Source organism: Hermetia illucens, chromosome 6 (genome assembly GCF_905115235.1).
Source record: "Hermetia illucens chromosome 6, iHerIll2.2.curated.20191125, whole genome shotgun sequence".
NCBI classification, from domain to species: Eukaryota; Metazoa; Arthropoda; class Insecta; order Diptera; family Stratiomyidae; genus Hermetia; species Hermetia illucens.
In genome coordinates, this window is record NC_051854.1 from 95,987,169 (window position 1) to 96,015,064 (window position 27,896).

Sequence of the window (27,896 nt, forward strand, 5' to 3'; positions counted from 1 at the left end):
CGACAACAAAACTGAACATGATTATTGAAGAGAAAACATGTATTTTTGCATGAAATTGCTGATGATATGGACTGACAATTGTTGACAAATGTTGTATTAAAAGAAAAAGAAAATATGGCGTGCTCGTAGCAGCTTGATACATGCACTGACGCCATCTGTGAGCAAATAGCGGAATATGAATAGTAGTAATAGCGTTCATGTGTCAGTACCATGTTGGTCAGCTAATTTAAAAACGTTTTTCATTCATATTCCTATTTTTGATGTAAAAAAAGTATTTTCAAATTTTAATGATGGATTTTTTTTCTAAATCCTCAACAAGACCATCAGACATAAAACCAATGTCAACTGTTGTTCTACGATATCTGGTGACAGTTTACCTACCTAATCAAACGTAGCATTCTAGTTCTAAGAAAAATTAATGACTTCCAATAAAAATCACTTCCACGTGGATTTCCAATGTGGGAAACAATGCTAAACGACATCCAGGAGAGCTGGTCTAAGCCACAAGAATAGGTTTTGAAGTGAAAAAACTTGCCAAGTAAACTCATGATGATCAGGTTCATGCCATTTATTTTTCCCTATTTAATTTCCACCTCATTCGTTTGTTTTATAAATGCATGTGTACACACTTGAAGGACTCTCTCTTAGTCGCCTCATAGTAGGGATCGGTGCTGTAGGCTCATATGCTCTCATACATCATTTTTTTCTATGTTAGCTATATGTTCTTGAACTAGTCTTTCTCACTTCACTTAAGCTGAGTGCTCAACTTAGTGTTAAAAGATCCACTATAGAGGAAAAGGAGAGCACTTTTCACACTTTCCAGTCTTCCCATTTTCAACGATGTGATAATATGCATAAACGACGGCGAACACGACATGCAACATATGCTTTGTGGGACTTGTTAGCTAGTGGATGTACCTGTATAGTTGCTTCATAAAATGTGTGGTCCTTCAAATTTAACTCCTGAAAAATTCTAGTTTGTAGAACATTGATTTAGTGAGGTGATATTGACCCGAAAGAGACTTACCCTAATGTCATTTGCGAGTATATCTGACAATTCTCTAATTAAGCATTGATACAGGTAAATATCATTTCGCATTTCCCAATTGTATTTCGGTGGGAAAAAGTCCACGATCTTCAGCACCGTCTCTTTATTTGATTAAGAATATTAACCCACACTCAATAGTCCTCAAACATCTATCAATTATGGTGCCATCCCCCATTTTCAGTGGATGCAACTGAACGAATAGGCCTCAGTAGCAGTGTACGTTGTATGCAAAGACTATGCATAACTCTAAAATGTACCTACTTAAAACGGCACCTTCCTCGCTTGCATTATTGTATACTTAGAAACGTGCATATGGAAGGATGTTATCTAGTAACTAGTAAAGGACGACTTGGTAGCATAAGGGAATGGGCACCATGAGACAAAGAGAATGTCTATGCTCCGTGTGTAGATGCCTCTATGAAAAAAGTGTAGGAGTTCTTCTGATGAACAAGAATGTCCTTTCAGTTGTCCCGTTATCCTTGCATATTCTCATCGTATACAGATGTGTATATGGCACGATACACGGTCGGAAGTATGACAGGACTCCCTCACTGACATAAGGGAACTATTTAAGAAAACAAATATTTAACCCAGGCATTGTTATGTGCAATAATGACGGCGCTCAATAAGGTAGAAAGGACTCAAAGGATGTTTAATTTTATATTTTGCTTCTTTATTAGATCAATGAAACAATGAATGTGCAGTTTAGGGACTTTGCGCATTTTTAATCAAATCTCGTACATTTTCCTATTTGTATGAGAAGCTTTCACTTACCTTTCGGGGCTAATTATCTCTTGTCTATTTTTTCGCTCAAGTGCATGTTTGAAATTCTAAGAGAAAGATTCAATGCAGGAATAGTGGATTGCGTTGGTGGATACAAGTTGGTAGTAAGGAGAGAATGGATGCGCCGTGGGCCATGTGAAAAATAGGTGAAGTAGTCAGGAAATGAATTGCACTCGTTGTTCAACATGAGTTCAATTATTCAGGTGTATGGTCTTGAATGTTTGACTTCTGCCGTTCTTTAGAAGTAGCTTTCCTTGGTATTCAGTTGGTAAGTGGGAACCTGACTGATTTCAAAAACTTACCATAGGTTCACGTATGGCTACACTCTCTATTGTAGAAATTCTCTGTTCAGAATATATGCCGAAGGACCACTTAAAGTTCGTCTACTAAGTATGTATATTGCGCTACCCTACTGTGGCTGCTGGAGGACAAAAAGTCTTCGCGGACGACCTAGCCGTAATAATTACCGGCAAGTTTGCGGACACAGTATGTGACCGCTTGAATGCAACTCTGCATGAAATCCACAGCTGGTGAACGCTAGGAAGACTGGACTAGTTATGTTTACTAGGAACGTCAGGTGGGGCAGCTATACGCTACCCACCTTAGCATGGACGGAAATCCAACTGGCACAAACAGTCAAGTACTTATGAGTACATTTCGACTCCAAGTTAAAGTGGAAACACCATATCCAGGAACAATATCAGAAATCCTTCAGATTGCTCTGGTGCTGTAGGAATGCGATAGGTAAGACCTGGGGACTTTCACCAAAAAGGATATACTGGATGTATACGTCCATAATAAAACCCATTTTGATGTACGCATGCATCGTCTGGTGGCCAAGACTGAACTTTGCTAACAGCAGGAAGCTGCTAACGCAGATTCAGAGTCTTGTTTGCCTAAGTATTATTGGAGCAATGAGTACTACGCCGACTGCGGCACTTGAAGCTATCCTAAATTTACCTCCCATTCACTTGGAGGTGAAACGGAAAGCAGCCGACGACGCATATAGGCTCGATATCATTGGGGCGTGGAAAGGCGGCTAATCACACGGTCATGCGTCTATCTGGAAATTCCTTGAAAAACATCCGGTAGCCCTGATGCCGACCGATCATATGGTTTTCCGATTCATCTTTGAAAAGACATACACTGTCGTCCGACGAGTGAGTTATTGGAGGCGGATCGGGCGCAGGGGTGTTCTCAGAGAATCCGATTATAGAACTGGCCCGACTCCTCGGAAAAATGACGACCATATTCCAGGCGAAGATATATGCCATTTCATTGGCAGCAGAAGAACGTCTGCAACAAAAGTGGAGGGGTCGCACCATTCGAATCTGTTCCGACAGTCGGGGAGCGCTATCAGCACTAAATGGCAACGACATATCAAGCCAGTTGGTGTCCAGTTGTCATCAGGTGCTGCTGAAACTTGGTCGACTGAACGAAACATTCCTGATGTGGGTGCCGGGGTAATGAGGAAGCTGACAGACTGGCTCGCCGAGGGTCTGGATTCACAATAGTGGGGTCAGAACCAGCTCTTGGTATCCGACCATCTACTGTCAAGTTTACTCTGAAGGGTGAAATTGCAAGGATTCACGCAGCCGAGTGGAGAAATTTGGACTCTTACCGGCAGGTGAAAATCTTTGCGAAGGAGCCTAGGGCCACTAGAATGGCATTTTTGTTGCCACTTAAGAAGTAGGGCCCCTAGTAGAGCTTTTAACGGGACACTGCTCCTTAAACTACCATATGGAAATGATTGGCGTAATGGTTTCGGCTATGTGCAGCCAATGTGAGGAGGAGGAGGAGACGGCCCTGCACTTTTTATGCAGCTGTCCGGCATCCTCAGATCTCAGACGAAGACACCTTGGCAAAGTTTTCTTCAATGAAGAATCTGCACACTCTCTGCCTCTGGAGAATGTTCTCAGATTTGCGAAAGCCTGCAAACACCGCAGGCGGGAAGTCATTAGGCAGATTTATAGGGATTGTACAATGGGCCTAACAATGGCGTGAGTGCTCGGAGCTGCGACTCCCCCCAGTAAACTAAACTGACTAACATGTGTATTGCGCTTCACTTTTTCACGAAATTCCATTAATTAAGAATCACCCCCACTCCTTATATTTATTAGATCTGCTTTATACGTTTGCTTTTCTGCTATTCACTTTGAGTGAACGCTTCACGGTTTGTTTTCAATATATTCCGTGTTAAACCATTATTCTTATAAGAGAATCACTTGGCGTGAAAGTACTACGTATTCAGATTTTTTAAAAGAGTAGGAAACAATGAACATATTAAGGGCACACGCCCCTTGTCACATACAGCTAATAAAACCCTACAAAATTGCATCGTTCGAATATAAGATTCTTCATCAGCAAAAGCCTTACGTTATTGGCCTCTTTGAAAAAGCATTCATCTATATGGGTCTTGTATGAAATCTCAATGTGGTGCGGAAGAGCAGAGTTACGAGTCGAGCTCATTCTGAAAGAATTAGATTGAATGTGATCTACTTCTAGATACAACGGTCCCCGTAAATGGGAAAATTCTGCTTATGTAAAGTAACTTAATCATTCAATAATGCTGGTGGCAGGAGCCAGAGTAAATCCTTCTCACATCACACATAAGCATCGGATACGCTTCAAATGATTTCTATGACATTCTATTTTCTCATTAACTCCTTGCTAGGTGCAGTTATCACGATTTGTAGGAGTGCCAATTAAAACACTCTGAAGATTTACAGCGGATATCAACCATTGCACACTTTATGCTCATAAGTATGAGAGAATCTGCACACAGATGCGGATTCTATCTGGATTAACAGACATGTAACTTGCCTTTTTACAGTCGCACGAACTAAGGCGAGAATACTTAGCCTTTGTCAAGTAGTACATATGCATTTTTATTAGCTTTCAACAGCTTCACACACTGTATTCCGCGATCTTTATCAACCATGCCATATCTCGAAATTTCTTTCATGAATGAATTTTTATAAAATGCACTTTCGAAGTCCTCGTTGAGTACTATTACTTTGTGGAATTTTTTTTTTTCAATACTCCTTGCACCTTTTCTCAATTCGTCTCTTAAAACTATATAACTGGAAAATTCGGTTTGGTTGCATCTACATATCACGCATACTCAGATTTTCCCGCCAAAAGTAACGGAAAAGTTGAACGTGTGCAGCATTGGTGCTGGGAAATCACCTTTTCAAGGAACCACCATAAGTCCCCTTCAACAAATGACTTAAGACGTTTTATTTCCAAGCATTGTTCCTTCTCTCTATTGTCGCTACCTTGGGAAAGGAGATCGGGAGACGTTTAACCATGGCTTCCTTATTCTTCACGTACGTGCAATGCAGATACAATTCAATTGTTTGGAATATCTACATCCATTTGTACATATTCATTGGGTTAAAGTATATGTACATTTTGTAGATCGGCTTACTATAGTTTTTTGTTGGTTTGGGAAGGTCCTTTTGTTAAAATTGGGTAGTGAGAAATCAAGGGATTATTGTTTTGGGATGATTGAAAAGTGTACCGGTAACTTTGGTAATTTTAATTACAACTATTAAAGAATTTGTACGGTGATGATGGTAAATGGAGAAATTATTCCGATATCTTTTCTTTCCTGTTGAAGGATATGAGAAAAATAGTGAATTAAAGGCTCTTCTTCATACATACGGTGACAGTCACGATCGCAAAGCGAAGATAATATGTTAATAGGTTATTCAGGACTCCAGGCACTTCAATTGCAGATTCAAAGTACAACAACTAGTTTCTTAGCAAGTGGCAGATGCAGACAAGTTTGAGATGATGCTGTCTAGCGTATCATCAGTTAGATATTTCCTGGATTTTCGACTATTTTGCTTTCTGTTTTGTAGAGAAAAAACGAAAGATTTAAGCCAGTAACTTGAAAGTGTTATGCTATGAAAAATATCCCAGTATTGCTCTGCTAACTTTAAAATTGAATAAATGATATTTTTACATCTTTTCAAAAAGCAGTAGTAATGAATGAATCCAACAGTGCGCACAATTCCTTTAGACGCACTATAAAAATCTGCTTTAAAATGCTCTAATTCCCAAAATCCTGAATATTGTTGTCACTTCATTGACAGGTTTGCTTAAGAAAAATGCCAGATTAGGTCCGCATTGCCTATAGACGCACTTTTAGCATTTAAATCAAATAATTTTTGCTTTTAATAATTTTTTTTTTTATTTCTAATAATTGATCGCTGCATCATTATTCTGAATCACATTGAAAATTCTCTCTGGAATTGTTAAAACGAAATTGCGGGCCTGTTTCCTGTTTAAGCTCGGACACTGTGGCAAACTGTCGGTTGTCCGCGTAAACTCGCCTTGTTAGTAACCCCTCGGGGGCGGCAATCTGGATGATTGGAGCGGTTGAAACGCAGGCGCATCGCAAGCTGCATTGAAGGTGTTGAACCCTCTTTGATTACTCTAAAAATCGTTCAGGAATGTAGAAATCGATTGAACTCTGTTTCTAGATTCAATACGGTGGAATTACTCTGGGTACCCGGGCATCGTGATGTAGAGGGAAATGAAATTTCGGATGCTTTAGCAAAAGAGGGTTCAATTTCCTCCATGCCCGGACCGGAACGACCAATTGGGGTGCCATTAGCATTGGCAGATGCTGCTATCAAAAACTGGGAACAAGCTTCCTATAATGACAGATGCCTGTCAGAACCATACAAACATTCTGCAAAGTTTATCCTGTCGAATAGCGAGAAGACTTGCAGAAGTATTATGGGCATTCCGACTGGTCATAATTTACTAGCTGGGCATATGTTCAGAATAGAATTCCCCTCGCCATTGGTCCCATTTGGTCCGGTCCAGCATTAAGTTGATGCGGACTTAGGACTCCATCATTCTCAAAACGAATATTTCAGCTCTGGCCAAGCTCTGGTCAATAAGGCGGATTTGCGCTCAATATAATTAGTAGTCATGTCGTGTTCTACGAATTATATAAAGGAGCACTCAACATCTGCGAGCCGCTACGGTCACGCTGCTCCCAGGGCAGAGGTGAGGCAGCGTCTGACGATTTGCCTCTGCCCTGGTAAGAAAGCCGCCATCGCTTCACTTTTTTAGAATTCCCCTGTAATGAGGAAACGGAATCCACGGAACATTTTCTATATGAGTGCGCCGCCTACGGACGCATTAGACATCAGATTTGTTCTTGCTGATGTACTACATTTATTTTTGTGTATACAATGCATAATATCGCCTTCCCAAAGTAAAAACAAGTTGGGAAACCGGAAGCTTGACGCTTCAGGTGTAAAAGGTTTTGTGTTTCCCTATGTGAGGAGCATAACGTAGTTCTCCATTGGCTTATAGCATTGACCCGAGATATTTAAATCGCTCAGTTCTGGGCAGGTTACCACCATTACCAGAACTCAGCGATTTAAATATCTGGAGGGGCAGATTACTGCCATTGAAAGAACTGAGCGATTTAAATATTTCGAGTCAATGCTACCAGCCAATGGAGAACTGCGTAATGAAATGTTTCAAGCATTAACGCCACCTGGATGAAGTGACATTCCGCAACTGGTGTTCTTTGTGATCGACGTATCAGCGCACGTCCCTAATCTAAAATTTACTGCAATGTCGTCCGTCTGTCGCTCTCTATGTTTGAGTGTTGACTATAAAGGACAATGAACGGCGTCTTGCGGTAATGGGGACGAAGATGTTGTATTGCACTGGTGGCGTGACACGTTTTGATCACGTCTGAAATGAGAATATCCGCGATCGATATGCACCGATCGTGGAAAAACTGCAAGAGAGGCGTTTTCGATGGTGTGGTCACGTAATTCACGCTAACGAGAATTCAACAATCAGTATTGGTCAGAACATCGAAGTCAATGGTAAGCAACCAAAAAGCCGGCCAAAACAATGGTCGCATGATACACTGGATGGGGATTTGAAGGTCTCGCGATTACATCCTGATCAGGCATTTGATAAAATAAAATGACGAAACCGATCACGACGAGCCGACCCCGCTTGTGAACTGAAGGCTGAAGAAAAAGAAAAAGATGTGAGGAGCGGTGAGCCTGACAGTTCCGTGTCACATAGTTAAAAATTCTATTGGCATCTATTTTTTAGAAAGTAATTTAAATAAATCATTTGATGGAAAGCCTCGTATTGAAATAGTCAACCTCATACGCTTCACACTCTGAGTTTAATATTATTAGCAAATGCCAACAATTTAACCAACATCAAATATAAACAAGTCGGGAAACCGAAAGCTGGACGCTTCAGGTACGAAAAGTTTTGTGTATTTCTTAGTACGTAGCACGTAATATATGCATATATTATGTGAGAATATCAACTTTCGGATGATATTGACATTCATAGTCTTGAATTTGCAAAGAAGCGACAACTTTGACGTATTATAATTTTGTTAGTAATAGTGCGATTTCCCCCAAACTGGTAAGATCATGCTCTATGTTATATCCTATATCGTTGCGAAATTTCGTGGTCCTAGCATCAACTTAAGGGGGGTCTTGCAGCGAATTACTAAAAATTATAGTAATATACTATTATTAACTTTATTTGTGCAGATATCAGTGTGGAAGGTATTTCGGAGCCCAGGCACCATATAGTGGCAGCCTCTTGATTTTTTTAAAATTTTTCGGTTGGATAGTTTCTGAGAATGGCCCCCGTAAAGGAATGGTCACTTTCAACCCCCCGCCCTCCCCACCTTTTCAACAAATGTCAAAACTAAGACCGTTTTCGAAAAGTACTAACCAAGACCTTTAATTTAATACCCCACATGACTATATTTGATGAAAAAAAAATTTACACCCCGCTTTTGCATGTATGGGGACCCCCTCTTAAATTCGTCATTAAAGGATGTAATTCACTGTATGCGTGAGTGTTCACGGTTCCCAGCTTTCCACCAAATTTGGTGTCAATCGCTGCAACCGTCTCCGAGAAAAATGCGTGTGACGGACAGACGAAATTCGGAAGTCCTAGGATGAACTTAAGGGGGGTTTTTCAGTAAATTTCTAAAAAGTAGTAATATACTATTAGCAAGTTTATTTGAGTAGATATCGGAATGGGACATATTTTGAGGCCTAGATTTCATCTAGACGCACCACCCTGATTTTTCTCGGATTTTTAGGTTGGGTAGTTTCCGAAAATGAGTCCTGTCTCACTTCAAGTGCGTACATTTTGACTCCTAACTCACGCACTTTGCAATTTATGCCAAAACTAATGCCAGTCTCGGAAAGTGCAAATCGAGACCTTTCATTTGAACATCATTTCATTACACAACTATATCCGGTGGAAAAAATTTTTGAATCGCCCCTTTGCATGTATGGGGAGCCACATAAATTTATGCCACTCGCTGTATGCGTGGGATTTCATAGTTCCCATCTGTCCACCAAATTTCGTTCGAATCGGTTTAGCCGTTTTGGAGAAAAATGCGTGTGACAGACAGACAGACATTGAATCGATTTTAATAAGGTTTTGTTTTACACAAAACCTTAAAAAGGATCCTCGCACCATCACACCTCCTCCAAAGTTCCGCTTTATTCTAGGTGGATTTTCCTTTCATAAGTCATTCCTTGTAAAACTATCTGGTCCATACAGATCCAGAAAAATTGTGAGTTACCTCTCATTAAAGCAATGCATCATTTTTCTTGCGAATATAAGACGAGCGTCTTTAGGATGTTCTTTCAAGTCCGGGGATTTCTTCGGTCTCTTATATGCGATGAAAGCCCCTAGAGATAACTGTTGAGTCTCTTTGTAAGCGCTTTTCGCTTTTTTAATTATTTTGTAAAACCCTATTATTTGGAAAAGAAAATAAAAGATGGAGCAAAGGGAATCACTCTGTTGAAAAACGCTATAACTTTTGCAAATGGCGCCAATTGTCAATTCGGTTTTGACATTTGTGAAGTAAACAAGCGCAGAATACAAAATTTCGTCGCAGATTTCCTGGCTGTCTAACACCAACTGGACAAACACTGCGGCGTTTGGCGACTCGGCTGGGAAAGATTGGGACAACACGAGATCTTCTCTAGGCTGGCCGGAACCGGAACAGCTGTTCCCCTGAGAATATCGCTGCTGTTGAGTATTGGGTAATTGGGTATTAGCCGGTGATATCTACGCAGAATTTTAGTGGAATATTTCAAGATTTTCCCTTGCAAATTGCAGACAGTGCATCAGCTGTTAGCTGTTGATCACCAAACACGTCTAACCTACATTCAAGCCATCCTGAATCTCACCGAAGAGAAGGACGATTTTTCATCGAAAATTATCATGAGCGATGAGGCTCATTTCCAACTTAGCAGTTACGTGAATAAACAAAATAATCGTTTCTTGGGATCCGAAAATCCGTGTATCACCCACGAAGAGCCATACCAAGTTACTGCGTGGTGTGCTGTTTGCCCTGGGGGAGTCATTGGAGAAGTCGCCACGAGCCAAAGAATGACTGCGGACCGCCATGATTACCGAATTTTTCTTCCTCAATTGGATGAATTGGTTGTGGTTCCAACATGACGTTGCAACAACGCACATTGCTCGAGTCACAACCGATTTTCTGAAGGAAGCATTTCCGACCATCTGGTTGTGGATAAAATCCGGCTCAACAAGTTGCAATGGACGGGTCACCTAACCCGTAAGGATGAAGATGATCCCGTCCGGAAAGTCTATAAGGGCAATATCTATGATAGAAAAAGAAACCGAGGCAGACCCTGCCTGGGATGGAACGATGGAGTAGGTTAGGACGCCAGACAATTTTTAGGAATATTCAATTGATTGACCTCGGCGCCAGGGTGTCTGGAGTTCCTTACTAAGCCAGGCCTAGACCGGATAGCGGTTGTTGCGCCGTTGATGATTATGATGATGAAGCATTTCCAGGTCGCTCTCTCGTTCTGATGTTTAACGCTGACAGGCAAGATCACTCGATTCAACGGTTCCGTACTTCTTTTTATGGGTTTTTTGGAAGTCGGGGATTTTCCTCAACAAGCATCAGACTTTTGAAGCCCTTCACTAGGAATACGAGAGCCTGTCGGCCGAAGTTCTGACAAAAGTGATGGAAAATGCCATAAAGCGGGCCCGTATGGTCATCAACTCTAGCGGTGGTCACTTGGCCGATATCATTTTCTCAACTTGATGGAATAAATTCTAATGGATTAAAAAAACAAATTTTACAAGCAGAACAAAAGTTTTTCATTAAAAAAATTACGGCAAATGAACACCAGGTTACGTTTGCCCCACCTTGTATAAACCACTGGCACAACCGCAGAAAAAATTGACGTACAAAAGTGAAAACGAAGACTTTTGGGGATTTTCCATCAACAAAAGTCCACTAAAAATATCAAAAAGGAAAGATTTTGTTCCTTATAGAGTATAAGAAAATTCGAATATAATGCAAAATTTCTGGCAGATGAGTGCAAAGAGAAATAGAACCAGCGTTGAAGAAAGGGAAACTTTGGTTAAACGGTAGAAGGAAGGTAAAACTTCCCCGGAAATCGGGACATTGGTGAATAGATCTCATCTCTGAGAATTAAAAATCGTTCATCGCATTAAGGCCACGTTCTAAAAACCACCTAAATTAAGTGAACGTGAACAACGTCATATTTTCGACAAAGTGCAACGAAGCACAAAGGCTTCAGAAATTGATATCAAGGATAGCTTTCGGAAAACTGTTTGCACTGTCTAAATTTTTTTAAAGAAATGTGGATATCGTTGCCGAGACGCATGGAGAAAGTTCTTCATATCACATGTTAACAGAAAAAAAGAAAATGTTAACAGAAGAAGACGCCAGCAAAGTCCTGGAAAAACGTATTTTTTTCGGACGAAAGTAAATTTTATGTTTTGCAGTTCAAGCAACGAAAGATCGTCTGGAAAAAAGCGAGTTATAGCGCTAAATAAAAAAAAGTCTCGTAACCACTGTCAAACACGGCGGTGGTGACGTTATGGTGTGGGGGTGGTCTAGCCAATTTGGGGAACAGTTTTCCTCAATAAATTAAAAACAATCGTTGATCAAAAGAAATACACTTTACTATAAAATTATCCAATCATCCCAACGGCGGGCAGGACTAGAGTGCCCGGTTGACACCTCGGTCAGGCCATGAGCTGCTTCCACGGCCATTGAATGCAGAGGCGAATTCACAATGGCGTTCAGGTTCAGGCCACATCACTCCTCCCCCAGCTGAAACCGCGCGGGTTCGGTCTATCAAACCGGCTACGTGATCCCTCCAATAGAGTCACTGAGCGAATCTGACGCTTCATGTGCGCTTTTTTAAAGTGACCATCGGCTCATCGAAGGCCTTCAGCCTTGACAAGGAGACCCACTTGGGCCCGTCTCGTACGTCGAGCTTGAACGCGTGCTCGCCTCCTTCCAGTGCTCTAAAGGGGCCCGAATATAGTGTTTGCAGTGGCCTTCGAGGAGTATCCACCCTAATGAGGGCTTGTGTACACGTCTCGAGGTCCCTGGGAGTGTTGACCTCAGCTGTCACGAGTCGGGACGGTGGAGTTGGCCCCAGCTTCGAAACCGCGTCTCTAAGACACAGCATTCCAGAGTCGCTTAACCTCTGATGTCCAGTAGAGGATCCCAGATTCTCCTCGTACACCATTTCCACGGGGCTGTCCGAGAACTCCTCTCGTTGGGCTGTGCGTAGGCCGAGGAGGACGAAAGGCAAGCACCGCAACCACGACAGATTATCGGGAGCCATTAAGGCGGCCTTTAGCGTCCACACCGGTCCCCCGTCAGGCCGTCAGCTCTCTCAGTGAGTGAATCAAAAAATTGACCTGTGGTGATAAACGTAAAAAAGAGGGGTCAAGAACGGTCAAATTTAATAATTCAGCTATCCTTGGAGAGATAATCGTGAAAATCAAAAAATGGACAAAATCTTTATCTCATCAATTCTTGATCGATGCTACCCCGTCGAGCTCGAGGAACACATTTTTCTCAGCAAGGAACTATTGTACTATGTTATTTATATCTCCAGGGAATTCTGTAAGGATTTCTACGACAATTTTATACCCAAAGCTTGTGAATACCATACTCGAAAACTAACTTAAGAGGATAAGAACAGAATACATACACTGGGCAGAAACACCTACTTTTTAAGACTGATATTGTCGGAAATAGGGGGTTGGGCGGCTTTAAGGACAAAGGCCAGAAACTAAGTCTTATGAATGGAAATTGTTTTAGTCTGTAATTACCTTACATACACGATGGAAGTGCCAAAGTCGATCCGTGTATTGTTTCCTAGAGAAATCAAGATAAATCTGTCCGGGAAATTGGGATTATTATCTATAAAAATCCAGATACAGTTTCCAAAATCCTGAAAAGCACGACCAATCGGGCTGTGCATCCAAAGATCACGTAGTGGGCGTCCACCCAAAATAAATAAGTTTCACAGACGAGAAATTCAAAACTGTCCATGACAAGCCGTGGAAAGGTGCTCAGACCATTGCTACAAACTTGTCACACTTGTGCGGAACAAGTTACGGGAAAGTGTTTTTTTCGGCCGAATTCCTAGGAAGAAGGCATATATTAGCAAATTAAAACGCAAGCGCCATGTGGAATTTGCAAAAGGATATGCGCAAAAGTCACAATCGTTCTGGGAATCTGTCATTTTCTCTGATGAAAGCCGGTTTAACCTATTTGGATTAGATGGTCGAGAAAAAGTGTGGCGAAAGGCGAAAGAAGGGATCAAACCAGAAAATTTGAGACCGACATTCAAACATGGAGGAGGTGGTATTATGGTCTGAGACTGTATGAGTGGAAAGGGAGGTGGTGCCTTCCATGTTATAAATGGAATCATGGACCAAAATGTCTACATTGATATTCCCAAAAATAATTTGCAAGAAAGTGCCAATACATTGGATCTTGATAGTTCTTTCGTCTTCCAGCAAGATAACGACTCGAAGCATACTGCTATGAAAATGAAGGAGTGGCTGAAATAATAAAAAACTTGTTTCTTTTTCGTTGGTGTGGATATTTATTCTTGCAAATACCGATATTTCGGGAACCACTTGTTCCCTTCATCAGGTGGTTCCCGAAATATCGGTATTTGCAAGAATAAATATCGAGCATTGATGGAATGAAATTAACCGACGAGTAAAGGCAACAGGAGTAACAAGTAAAGATGGACTGAAAACAGCTTTACTGGAAGGATGGGAGAGGATTCCAACAGAAGTTGCAGACAATCTGGTTGAATCTATGGAAAAGTGATTATTGAAAGTGATTAGAAATAAAGGAGGTCCCACAAGCTTCTAACAGTTGTAGTTATATATATTTATACAACTTTATGTATGTACATAAGATATTGGTTAACGAGCGCCAAACTTTTTACCAGATTTGTCTCCCCCACTCTTTTATTATTCAGGAAGGGCACAACAGATTCATGTTTCATTCCACGAGAAAAGTCTTGTATTTCTCATTATTCAATAACAAGTATCGTTTTCCAATCCACTGAAGATGCATAGTTAATTATCTGACATATTTTGCTCCCTTACATCTAGTGTCCTTGCTAAAGTTAATCCACGATAGTGCTCGATGTTTTCTTGAAAAATGTCTACAACAATCCGAGAATCAAATGACAATAGTACACCTTCAGTTTCCCCCAACACATCATATTTCACATTTCACCCACTATAACTTGTCATCCCATCACCTATTCAACTGTCTCCCGCGAACACATTGTATCCTTTTCTGCAACCGAGTGATTCGTAAAATCGGAAGAGGGATGAGGCGACGAGAGAAAAGAAGGAGTGCAAATGAATGAGTGGTTTTAGTTCCTCAAGCGACATTTTAGCAGCTCGTTTTAATAAGCGTTATTTATTAAGAAATACACGTCATTTCTGCATAAAAGAACCATCTGCTTGTTAGCATTATGGCACACCCCATTCACATAGAATATGTACTTAACGACGCGGACCGAAATTCATCCATCCACTTGCTCGTCTCCATATCTCTAAATATGCATGCATAAATATGCGCGCAAGAATGATGGTGGAGATGGAGATTCAGATGTAGAATTCTACGATTTTTATACTATGCAGTGGAACAGAAATACGTTGGGATAGCGATGAACTGTTCACAGTATACCCTAAGGGATTTTTAGTTCAACTCCGTTTACATGTTTTCCGGGAACCAATCTTACAAATTACTCAAACAATAAAAACGGCTCAGGGACCGATAGAACTAGCGCAGAAAAGGATGATCGGATTTCTATACTCGAGGCTGCATGCCTTTATCCAGAAAAATATGTGTGACACTATCGTTCTCCTTGTGGAATGCCATCGCATTTAAGGATATTCTGTTCACATATCGGTTGTCATATGCCAGGCGAAAGAATCCTCTAAATGAAGAATCTCATCAGATCAGGAGAAATAAAGGAAATGTTGGGATAAGTTACCCGACGTTTTCTGAATGAAATACTCCATTGTACCGGATCATCCAAGTACGTAAACATATTTCATATTACTCTTAGTGCAATATCGAGGACAATTTCCTCACAGGATGCATGGAGAAAGGCAAAGCGCTCGTGTGGAGGGTAGGATAGGAACAAAAGATGCCTTCAAATGCGATTATGAAGACCAGTTTCCTGCAAAGATATTTATGGAAATTGATAAAGATTGGATATTTTACCAAACCTCTTCGTAACTATCCTCAAAGGATTTTAACGCAACCAGGAAAATCTAATACAGCTTTAGCTAATTTCAAGAATCGCTTAAGAAGTTGTTACCACATCTAGGACTTCTGACAATGTGTGGTTCATAGGTCCTGGATTGCTGAAATTGTCGCGAGATCAATGGCTAAAAATAGAAAGTATGAATGTCCTTCCTTTTAGCATGAATAGCCTGCAAAGGGTATAAATCATAAAATTCCACTTTTTGAAGGTATGGAGATTGCATTCCTCTTTATTGTGTAGCAATGGTTGATATAAGGACTAGCTATCCTTTCTACGCTCGAATGATGCAATAATGGTTTGGCTTTAACAATTTCCGAGAGGAAATACTCTAAACCTACATATATATGCATTTCATCTGATTCGCCTACAATATGAACGATTAAATATACATAATGTAGAACATCACGGCAAATTGCCGAGCAATATATACATGCATTTGTGCAGCCAATTAATTTTAGATGTCTGTACACCACTTGCATTGCAACATATGTATTGCTTGCACTCGTATATCGGATACCACTTCATATCATATGACCTTTAATGAAAGTGAAACATTGTCCGGGTCAGTGTACCTAAACTTGTATTATTAATCATCGATAATGGTAAGTAGGTCTATGCCAATCAACATATGTGCATACATACTATCTACGCATATCTGCAAAAAATATACAGAGTTGGGCTGATATTGAAAATCTTTAGGATTTGTGAGGTACAGCAATTAAGGGATGGAGGGAGGGAAGTAAATGATAATAGTGAAACTGGTCACCTCGAATAAGGTGAAAGGTGAATATTGAACATTGTGTATTGTCTATGAATGCAGAGATAAATCATAGTACGCAAAAAATTTAGGTTGAAATTGAGGATACGAGCTTAGACTTTTTCTTTTTCTTCAGCCTTTGTCCCGTTCACAAGAGGGGTCGGCTCGTCGTGATCGGCTTGGCCATTTGGCTCTATCGAATGCCTGATCTGGGTGCAATCTCGAGGCTTTCAAATCCCCATCCAGCGTATCAAGCCACCGTTGCTTAGGTCTGCCTTTTGGTCGTTTACCATCGACTTCGATGTTCAGACCAATCTTGGCAAGTGAATTCTCGTTTGCACGAATTGCGTGACCATACCATCGAAGACGCCTCTCTCGCAACTTTTCCACGATCGGTGCAACCCCATAACGATCGCGGATATCCTCATTTCGGATGTGATCTAAACGTGTGACGCCACTAGTCCAACGTAGCATCTTCGTCTCCATTACCGCAAGACGCCGTTCATTGTCTTTTATGGCCGGCCAACACTCAGAACCATAGAGAGCGACTGGACGGACGACATTGCCATAAATTTTCGATTTGAGACGTTCGTTGATACGTCAATCACAAAGGACACCAGTTGTGGAACGCCACTTCATCCAGGTTGCGTTAATGCGTGAAGCAATTTCATAACGCAGTTCTCCATTGGCTGATAGCGTTGACCCGAGGTATTTAAATCGCTTAGTTCTGGGCAGATCACTACCGCTGACAGTGATTGTGCCTGTTTCATGGGGATCGGTCGTCAAAAATTCAGTTTTGTTTAAATTCAATCTGAGACCGTGTTGCCCGTGTGTTGACCGTGTTCATTCCATTTCTGAACAAGTTGCTCGAGATCATTTTTGCTATCAGATGCTAGGAAAACATCATCTGCATAAAGCAGTGTGTAGGGCGCTGGACTTTGGATATCCCGTGTGACGGTGTCTATAACAAGGACAAAGAGGAGTGGTGAGAGGGCACTTCCTTGATGAACTCCAACAGAGACACGAAGCGGTTTTGATACACCCACCATACTTCGAACTTTACTTTTCGGATCGTGGTAGAGCAATTGAACCCAGTGCACGAGTTCTTCTGGCACGAAGTGTTGTCGTAAAGCATACCAGATAAGTTCGTGTGGTATACAGTCAAACGCTTTCTCTAGATCCAGAAAGGCAATGTAAAGAGGGCGATGCTTCTCATGGTGTTTCTCCATGAGTAACCGCGCAGCGTCTATTGCGTCAGTAGTTCCACAGTTCTTGACAAATCCGGCTTGATTCACGGTTATTTCAACGATTTCGCGAATACGATTGTCAAGAATGCGTTCAAAAATCTTCATGGTATGGGAAAGTAACCGGATCGGACGGTAATTTGAACATTCTGCTGGACTACCTTTCTTTTTCCATATTGGAACAGTGGTACTTTCTTGCCAGTCAGATGGTGTTCTTCCTGCCTGAATAACCCGGTTAAAGAATTCACTGAGCCACAGTGTTGGATCCCAGCTCTTCGCTTTCCAGAGCTCGGATGCGATGTCGTCAGGTCCTGTTGCTTTCCCCGATTTCATTTGTTTTATTGCCTCCTCGACTTCAGTTGCGCTGACTGGTGGAACTGCTCCAAATGTCGGCAATGATTGTAGAAGTGGAGGATGAGCAAATTCTTCAGTTGAAATCTGTTCAAAGTATTCTCGCCATCTATCCGTTGCGGCTCGACGGTTGGTAAGCAAAGTACCGTTCTTGTCATTAACACAACAGAAATGTTCGATATCCTGTGTGCGTTCATCACGGCTTTTAGTAAGTCGATACAGATCTCTCTCGCCACCTCGAGTGTCCAGTTTATCGTAAAGATTTTTGAAATGGTTCGCTCGGGTGACAGTGACCGCTTTCTTTGCTTCCCGGTTGGCATTCTTATAAATTTGCCAATTAGCAGGCGTTTTATCGTCGAGAAATTTGTGGTAGAGGCGTTTCTTTTCACGGACCTTTATTTCAACATCATCATTCCAAAGCCAAGTATCTCGGTTGATGTACCGCTTACTCGGCTTGGTGACCCCGAGGGTTGCAGAGGCCGCTTTGTGGATCGTGTCTTTCATTTGGTTCCATGATTCTTCCACATTCGTAATGGTCGGCAATCGTATGAGTGAGACCGTTTCTTCTTTCTTCTCACCAAATCGCCACCATTTAATGCGCGGCGGGCCAGTGCGTTCCTCACGCTGTTTTATCGGTGGCTTAATTCGCAGGACGGCAATCAACGGCCGATGTTGAGGTGCGATGGTCTCATAGGGAACGACTTTGCAATCAGTGACAGTGGTAAAATGTTGGCGTCTTATGAGAATATAGTCGATTTGCGTTTTATTGTTCCCACTATAAAATGTGGGAAGATGAGACAATCGTTTGATGAACCATGTATTCATAAGTACAAGGTCATGGGTGTCCGCAAAATCGATTATACGCTCCCCACCTTCATTGCGCGCTCCGAACCCCTTTCCCCCATGGCACCTGTTACCGTTTGCCTTTTCACCCACATGGCCATTAAGGTCGCCGGCAATGATTATGTAATCGTTAGCAGGCACGTGACAAGTCTTTTCATCGAGAAGTTGCCAGAAGGCATCTTTCTCGGCATCAGGTCGACCTGTCTGTGGTGCATATGCGATGAAGAAGTGAATAGTGCGATCAGCTGATATAATGGTGAGCTTCATCAGCCGATCATCAAATCGTTCGACTTCTTTAATGGCATCACGGAAACCCTCTGAGATGGCAATGCCAACACCATATTGAGTGTGTGGGTTACCAAAATAGAGAAGTTTGTAGCCATTTTTACCGCGTTCGAGTTCAATGTCGCAGCTTTTGGCACCAGACCATCGGGTTTCTTGCAGAGCCTAGCTCTTGCGAGTTCCTCCGTCTTTCCAGTTAGGGTACCAACATTTAGCGTGCAGACACGTATTTGTTTTGTTCGTTGTGTGCGGACTAACTTGCTTACATCCTGACGCCGTCCATGCGTCAAGAACCCTTGCCCATTTCTCGACAGGACCGGGGCCCGTCCTGCCGCGTCGACTGAGGTGGACGCCCTAGCATTTCTCCGAGGCTTGTGACTCAATCCGATCATCATGTTTGTAACGACATTGTATGCATTTTCTTGGTCGACCTGTCGCGGGGCCTGCCACCAAGAGAGATCAGGTAGGATTTAGCATAGTAGAATAACTCCAACTATACTCTATTTATCTCTTTCCCTGATCTCAGCATTTTATTTTTGTTATACTGAGGATAGTACAGAGTACATTGCCTCAAACCCTCCTCCTTTACCTGGGCTTGGGACCAGCATACTATGTTAATAGCATGGCGGAGTTAATGAGACTGATTCCACAAAAACCGTATATTTAAAAATCGTTCTACAACTCTGCCATTCCCTTCAAAGTAGTCCCCTAGGGCGTGTTTTTCACTCTTCGTAACATTTCAGGAACGCTTCGACTGGGATGTTCGCGAGTATCCTCGTCACGGACGCTTGGATGTCCGTAATTGACATAAAATGGATTCCTTTGACCACCGATTTTGTTCTAGGGAACAAAAAAAGTCACAGGGTGATATATCTAGCCAATAAGGCAGCTGTTGCAACACGGCGATCCCTTTAGAGGGTAAATGCTGGGACACACTGAGGGCGGTGTGGCACGGCACGTTGTCGTGGTGAAGGATCCAGTTACGAGCGATGCCTGGTCGCACCCTGTTGACTCGTTTTCGCAATCTTTCGAGTACTGGGTGATAGTAGACTTGATTTGCGATTTGATTCCACGGCCATCAAAAAAGGTAATAATCATCCTTTTCACCTTCGACTCGCTCATTCGAGCTTTCTTCGGGCGGGGGCGTGCGGAGACAACCATTGTGAACTTTGGCGTTTGGTTTCCGGGTCGTAGTGGAAAAACCAGCTCTCATCGCCGGTAATAACTTGATCAAATAGCGTGGGATCGTTTTCCACTTGTTCCAAACAATCTTCTGCGACGATCATTTGATGCTGCTTTTTCTCCTCAGAAAGGTTCTTTGGAACCAACTTCGCGCATAACTTTTTCATCCCAAAATCGCCTATTAGAATTTGTCTGACTGTTTCACGGTTCATTCGCAGTTCCGAGGTCAACATTCGACCTGTTAAACGCCGATCCTCACGGATTAGGGCGCGCACACGCTGCGCATTCGCATCAGCCCGCACCTCTACTGGTCTCCTATTCCGCGCCTCGTCTTCCACGCTTTCACGCCTATCCGTAAACTCTTTATGCCATCAAAACACCTGGGCACGACTAAGAGCACTATTACCATGCACTTTTACAATTTTAGCGTACCTTTCAGAAGTTATTTCGCTGAATCTGGTGCAAAATTTAATCACGATGCGTTGCTCTAGATTTCGCTTCTCCATTTTCGTGACGATCACCACCAACACACGTCTACTCAACACGGCACAGCAGGCGAACTAAACAAGCTAGAGTGATGGAGAATATATCAATGGAGAGGGGAAGGGGATTTGAAGGGAAGGGGATGGGAATTTGAAGGTTGCAGGTTTACCACAAGCGCGGCAATAAAATCAGTCTAATTACTTAATTGTCTAACCTCATACTTGCATGAATGAATCTTTAATAAGACTAAATTTAAATTTACTCTTGCACAAAAACTAAATAGATATTTTCACAATTTTTCATTTCAGAGAATTCTACTACATTCAAATGGAGAAGTACGCACGTCAAGCTATCACGGAAGGCGTTAAAAATGCCGATGATCTTCATGTTAGTGGCGACAGCGAACTTTATCGAGTGCTAAATTTACATTATAATCGGAATAACCACATTGAGGTATGCAGAAATCAGGTGGGCGAAATTTTGTAAATGTCCAAAAAAAAAAAAACAAGATAAATTAAAGACACACTTGCTTGAATTTCATCTTGAGTGGCCAATTAATTTTCGCTATAGTATGTAGAGTGCACGCAAGGACAAATTATCAGAAAGTGGTGAAACTAAAGAGCTTAGAAGGGCCATGCATGCTTAAGTGTCCAAAACTCCATTCTGCCGCATGTCATACAATCAGTACAATTACTATATGGGCTTAAATCAATCATGTACATTCTATTTCCAATTTATTAGTTAATTAGTTAATTAGTCCTTCCTAGCCTGTTGAAATGGTATTCTAAGCGAGTTCCACTGACAATAGCATTTTATCATTTTAGTTTCAAGCTATATCCAGTGAAATTTCTACGCTAAAAATTCTCTGTTCGATTACCATCAAGAAGCAAAACAAACAAACAAAATATTATTAAAATCGATTCACTGTCTGTCTGTCTGTCTGTCACACGCACTTTCCTCCAAAACGGCTAAACCGATCTGAACGAAATTTGGTGGGCAGATGGGAACTATGAAATGACATATATTTAGATGAAGTTTAAAGGGGGGGATTTAATTTGCAAACGGGGGGATTTAATATTTTCTTTTCGCCGGATATAGTTGTGTGCGGTATCAAATGAAATGTTTCGGTTGACACTTTCCGAAACTGATATTAGTTTGGGCGTGAATTGCAAAGTGCACGAGTAAGGGGTCAAAATGTACGCACTTAAAGGGAGACAGGACTCATTTTCGGAAACTACCCAACCCAAAAAGCCGAAAAAAAAATCAGTGGCAAACACAAAACCTTTTATATCTGAAGCTTCAAGCTTCCAGTTTCCCGACTTGTTTCATATTTGATTAAAGGACAAATTTGCCATATTTCGTAGTATTCGGGTTTGACTTGTTTGACGTTGACGCGATGATGATGAGACCGATGACGAGGATACTCTGGAAAGAATTTTCTTGAAACGATGGGGTGCTGAGGGTCGGCTTCGAGTAAGGTAGATGATCTTGGAAGCGGGTTGTTGCAGCACCAACTGCTTATCTGCGGATAAATCATGCCGGTCTATTCCTGCACATAGTGATCGCTCATGAGCTGGCTTCTTACTTCACGATCTCCTGGAAATAAAGAAAAACCGGGCATCTGGTGGAAAAAAAAACTTCTTTACTTTCGGTGCTCGTGGACTGCGCAAGTTCTGACATTGGGGAATCTGGCGGAACGGAGTGGGCAAAATACACATCTCTATCGACTGCGAGCTTGGCGAACTTTCCTCGCCGCTCTGACACCTGGCTACAAAGTCGGAAGCTTTTCCAATCAGTGAACGCCCAGTGGTTAGCCGCTTTCGAGATTCAGTCAACGAAGCTTCTCCATGCTGAGGGAAGCGCCAGGCGTTCACCTAACCAACGAGACCAAACACCAGCCAAAAAAACGAAAATAATTAGCTTCGCAAATGGGCAAGATGCTTGTAACTTGGTGTTTCCACTGTCGCTGCTGCGTTACAGATTTTCGCGATTTCGGCCAGTGAAAATGACACCAAACAACAATCCATTTTCTCACTAATTTCAGTTTGCACTTATTTTATACTCTTAAAAAGAACTAGTGAAAACGGAGCAGTGGAGAAGGGGAAAAACTTGTAATTTTGAGTCATTTGTCCATTGTCGTCTCAAAACAAAAACTCCATGTCGGCTTGTCTCGAATCGCGTCGACATACTCGCCGTTTTTTTCCCTTGCGAAGAACAAAATTCTCCAGCCATGTAGCGAGGCAAAGCAGCCACAACGATAAATTTCCCTTTCGGTGCAAAGGCTTGATGATTCAAATTTGAATATTCAAACTTCGAAAGCAGTCAGGAAAATTATATTGGTGTAACAAGTACTTCTACTGGGTGTTAGCCGGCTATAAAAGACAATGAACGACGTCTTGCGGTAATGGAGACAAAAAAGTTGTGCTGGACTAGTGGCGTGACATGTTTTGATCACATCCAAAGTGAGGATATCCGCGGTCGAGATGGGGTTGTACCGATCGTGGAAAAACTGCGAGAGAGGCATTTTCGATGGTATGGTTACCTAACTCACGCTAACGAGAATTCATTTGCCAAGATTGATCTGAACATCGTAGTCGATGGTAAACGACCAAAACGCCGACCGTAATAACGGTGGCTTCATACGTTTGATGGTCATTTAAAAACCTCGCCATTACATCCAGGTCAGGTATTTGATAGAATAAAAAGGCTGAAGCCGATCACGACGAGCCTCTTGCGAACGGGAAAAAGGCTGAAGAAAAAGAAGTACTTTTACTGATTAAGACACTGGGTGTAAAAAGGAAATGTCTCTCGGATGAATTACTTTAATAGTTACACATACCCCGTAAGGCAGCCGTAATAGTGATGGGTTGACACTTACACCTTCAGCCAATTCGATTTTAATTGCTTGCCCCTAGCCCAAGCTACACAATAATAATAATAATAGTAATAATTGATGGCGCATCCTGATCCAATATATTATAGATCAGGGCCTTGAAGTGCCTTAGACCACTTCGTTCAAGATGGCACACTGCAATACACTGTAGAAGGCAATGTTATCAGCATTGCGGTCGCCCGAGATTATTAACTTACTCAGGCACTCATTCGCAGCTGAGTCGGCTGGTATCCGGCCTCTAGTCACAATAACAAATCCCTTCTTCTCTTAGTCCTTCATAAAAGTTCCACCAAGGTTGAAAAATTGTTGCCCATGGCCGTGTTTAGCCTTTTTTTCGGGGAGATTTTCGAGATGTGGAGACTCTCTAGGAGGAGGAGGGGGAGTCTAGTTTCCTAACGTCGTTCACTTCCTTCAAAATATTGGCGTTGTCCAACGACAAATGGTGTCCCTGCTCTATTATATATGTCTGGCAACCGCAGACTTTATGTGGGGGTTTTTCTTATTTTTAGTGGACCAGCCGTTTTGTTCTAAGTAAATCTTGTCGCAGTCTGGAAAGAAAATCTTATAAATGCCGTTTTTTCAAGTACACTCTTTTTTGTCCTTGACTGAGTAACCGGGTTCTAAGTAGGTATCGTCTGCTAAACGAGGTGACCCGTTTATGTAGCCAACTTTTGATGTTCTGCGTCCGTAGGTTAATGTTATTCATTGCCTAGGTTTTGTGTTCACCTCTTGGCCTCTTGGCCTGGCGTAGTTCTTTTTGATCCGATTTTCGATGAGGTTCTTGTTGTATCCGTTTTTCTTGGCTGTTTCTAAGATATAGTTCATTCCTTTATTTTTCTCTCCTCATTGAGCGCTGCTACGACCATCCTGTGAATCATGAAGTTCTATGCCGCCATCTTATGGTGGAAATCGAATTTAAAATCCCCTCTTTCCTGGATTATTTTTAAGGCTAGGAACGGTATCTCCCTTTCCTTTTCGATCTTCATGGTGAACTCGATGTTCCTATGCACCCGGATGAGTCTCTCGAGGATAGTTCCTGCTTCTTTCCTTTTGATGATTGCTAATACATTGTTCACGTATCTGATCCAGAATCTCGGGAGTGCCCCAGCTTCTCCGAGTTCATTCTCCAGGTTCTCCATAAATACATCGCATTGCAGCGGTGAGAGGGGATTGTTCATTGCTGTCCCGGAGGTTGTTTTATAAAAATTTTTCCTGAATGTGAAATAGGATTCACTCATGCACGTTTCTTATACAGTTTAGCCTTCTTCCTCCATTCGAATGGGTTTTCGTGTATCGTGATCCATTCTTCGAACAAGCATAGGGCTTCCTTCATCGGGACACTTGGGAACAGCTCTTTTACGTCGAAGTATACAAGTATCTCATCGCTTTGTATCCCCCGGCCTCGTTAAGTCCTATTTTATGGCCTAACATTTTGACTTCTTCCAAGAGCCACTTCGCAATCAAATACTTTTAGTCAATAAAAAGGAAAAATATCTTCAAGGCAATCTTTGATTTTAATAATTAGGGTTAATCAATCAGTTCTCAACCATGATCAGCTATAGATTTCACGTGCAATCTAAATTTTTCTATTCATTCATTTTCTATTCTTCATTGGCTGCCATTTTTTATTTCAATTATCACCTCAACGCAGCTTCTTTCGGGCATTATCCCAACATTAGAATATCTCTCCAATGTTCCGCTCAAAATTAATTTATTACCTTTTCATAGCACTTGAAAGTAATTTTCAATTTTATTCTTTTTTTCCAGGTTCCGCAGAACTTTCGATACGTGGTTGAACAAACTCTGCGTGAATTTTTTAGGGCTATACAGAGTGGTAAAGATGCTGAACAATCATGGAAAAAGTCCATCTATAAGATAATATCGCGATTAGATGATCCTGTGCCGGAATATTTCAAATCACCAAACTTTTTGGAACAGTTAGAATAAAATGAATTTGATTACACGACGAAGAAAAGTAATGATTTAGAAAAGAAAAATTTTAACATTGTGAAATATACATAAAAAACTAAAAGTAAATGTTAAACAAAGCAAAAACTAAAAAATTAAGATATAACAACTTTTGTGGTTCCTATAATGTAGTGTGCTTACGTCCAAAAAGCGACTGCAATAATCGACGATATACTCGCGTTTAGGCCTTCATTTCAAAAATTATTTTAAAAAATTAAGAGGTATGGAAGAAAAAAAAATTAATACAAAATTCATATTTGCAAAAATAAATTTAAAGTTGATTTCAAAAAAATAACATGTCAAAGAAACCAGTCGAAAGCGATATACGAAAATTCAAAAGAAAATCGTCACAAACAATTCAAAATAGGAAATTCTCCAGTACCCTTAAAAAAATTTAGAACTCACGATAGCCGCACACATTCTTCATCCACGAAATTAACCATCAACAAAATGCAATAGGATCATCAAATGCCGCGCACAGGATAACACCACAAAACCTCTCTGTAGGAAGCTGATTTCCTATACAACATGCAAAATAGAAATATGGACTTCATAAAATGATCGTGTTGAGTGTAAACTGTATTGCAGCATCGCAGAAGCAGCAACGACAATTTCGTTTCGTTTTTAGCAGAAAAACATACCAGGCTAAGATTATTCGTTATAATTACCACAAACCAAAACTCACGAACAACTAAAATAGTTTCGTAGTAATCAAGGAAAGTCTTTTGTTGCTGGAACTCCAACAATTATAATAGACAAAATCATGAAAGCATCCATATTCACTTAAGAAAGTCCTTCATAGTAAAATTAAGTTTCCAAATGAATATTCCCTTATGAAGTATCTGTTAATTTGTTGTTGATTTTTTAAAGCTAGTAGCTGTTTCCTTTTCAATCGGTGAGATGCTTTCTTTTATTGTGTTTAGCAACTGGAAGACATAATTGCTAATTTATCTAACCTAGTCTATGAAAAAGGGTTCAAATAAAAAAGCTGGTGTATTGTATATGAAGAAGTCACTGCTGTATATAAACACCGAGAAATTTAAACCGCAACATGAATTATAACGACAATACAATTGATTTTATCATTACAGAAAATCTGTTAATATAATTTCCTTTTACTTACAACTATTACACCAAAAATGTTAGTTGGAAAGAACCCTAAGCATCGCGTGTAATTCTTAGGCAAAACACATCCTGTAAATAGTCCTATCCGTCATTTATTCAAAAATACCAAAAAATATTAGAAAGTAAAATGAGAAAAATAAAAAAACTAATTATTTGATGTCAGGCGGTATTATATAAATATATGATGTTTTATTAAAGAAAAAAAAACCAAAATAACCTATGTAATAAAAGAATCAAATTAAAATTAGGGGCAAAACATTGATAAAATGTAAAAAGAGCAGAAATTGGTCGAATATTGAAAAGAAAAAAGAACAATTGATTTGAATTTCATGATTAATTATCGGAATTGGTTTTACTACCATATGAGTGGTATTTTTTTCACCATTTTTAGTTTAATATTTTAGTTTTTAACACACTGAACCAAAGGTCGAATCACCCACAATTGAATTCCTAGTCTTTTTCTTTAGATTACGATCTATGCTGGAACGACGAGAATTGCGTAGAAAGATAAATCAACTTGATTGAATATGAATTTGAATGGGTGTGAAAGAAATTAGAAGAGTTGAAAGATGTAGATCGTTTTCTATGAATTATAGATTTACGTTTATGAAATAGCTTATGTTTAGTTTCTGTATTTATACTATTTTTAATTACTATTACATAATGCAAGTGTTAATATATTTTATTTTTATTATTATAATTGGAAAGTGTAATATAAAGAAGATTTTAATCGAAATTATTTGACTTTTATTTTTTCTTTCACTTTTTCTTTTGTAGCCCTCTTTTTGGTTTTCATGACGGCAGGCCACGCACATATACCGGTTATTGTATTATCTTATTTAAGCTCATATTTTCCTGGAGGTCTTCGGTGTCTATAACTTCTTAACCATCGCTGCATATAAGATAACACAGATCATATACAATTCATAAAATATTCAATTCTCTTACTGCCGAAAATTGTAAAATCGTATTGAGGTCTTAACTCCGAAAAGTTTCAGTCTATTACTTTATGAATTACAATGAAAGTAAGAATAAAAAAAAACGAAACAACAAGTTTTCATCGTTATTTTTAAATTATCTATTCAATAACAAACAATGTTTTATTATTGAATAGGTTATGAAGGAGAACTGCCGTCATTTATTTATTTGCCTCATGTGTTTCGGGAAGATTAACAATTGCGGAATCAAATCAATCTGTACAACCACATTATGAATCAATAGATTAGGCAGAATTTGAAAAATCAAAAACGTATAAATACATATTACATAAGCGTGCTTACCTTTA

The 27,896-nt window shown here is 40.6% G+C and overlaps 1 protein-coding gene across 8 annotated transcripts in view; it reads left to right on the top strand.

Moving 5' to 3' along the window:
- The window catches only part of LOC119658752 (homeobox protein prospero-like), a 227,168-nt gene extending 199,821 nt beyond the window's left edge, over positions 1–27,347 (top strand). For 4 of the 8 annotated variants that reach the window (XM_038066436.1, XM_038066437.1, XM_038066442.1 and 1 more), the window contains 2 exons: positions 20,934–21,093; positions 25,286–25,465. In XM_038066436.1, coding sequence (XP_037922364.1) covers positions 20,934–21,093; positions 25,286–25,465 — 340 coding nt within the window. Of the gene's footprint in view, positions 1–20,933; positions 21,094–25,285 lie in introns of all 8 variants that reach the window. The other 4 variants (XM_038066439.1, XM_038066440.1, XM_038066441.1 and 1 more) reach the window with 3 other exon arrangements.
- Positions 27,348–27,896: the final 549 nt, after the last annotated feature.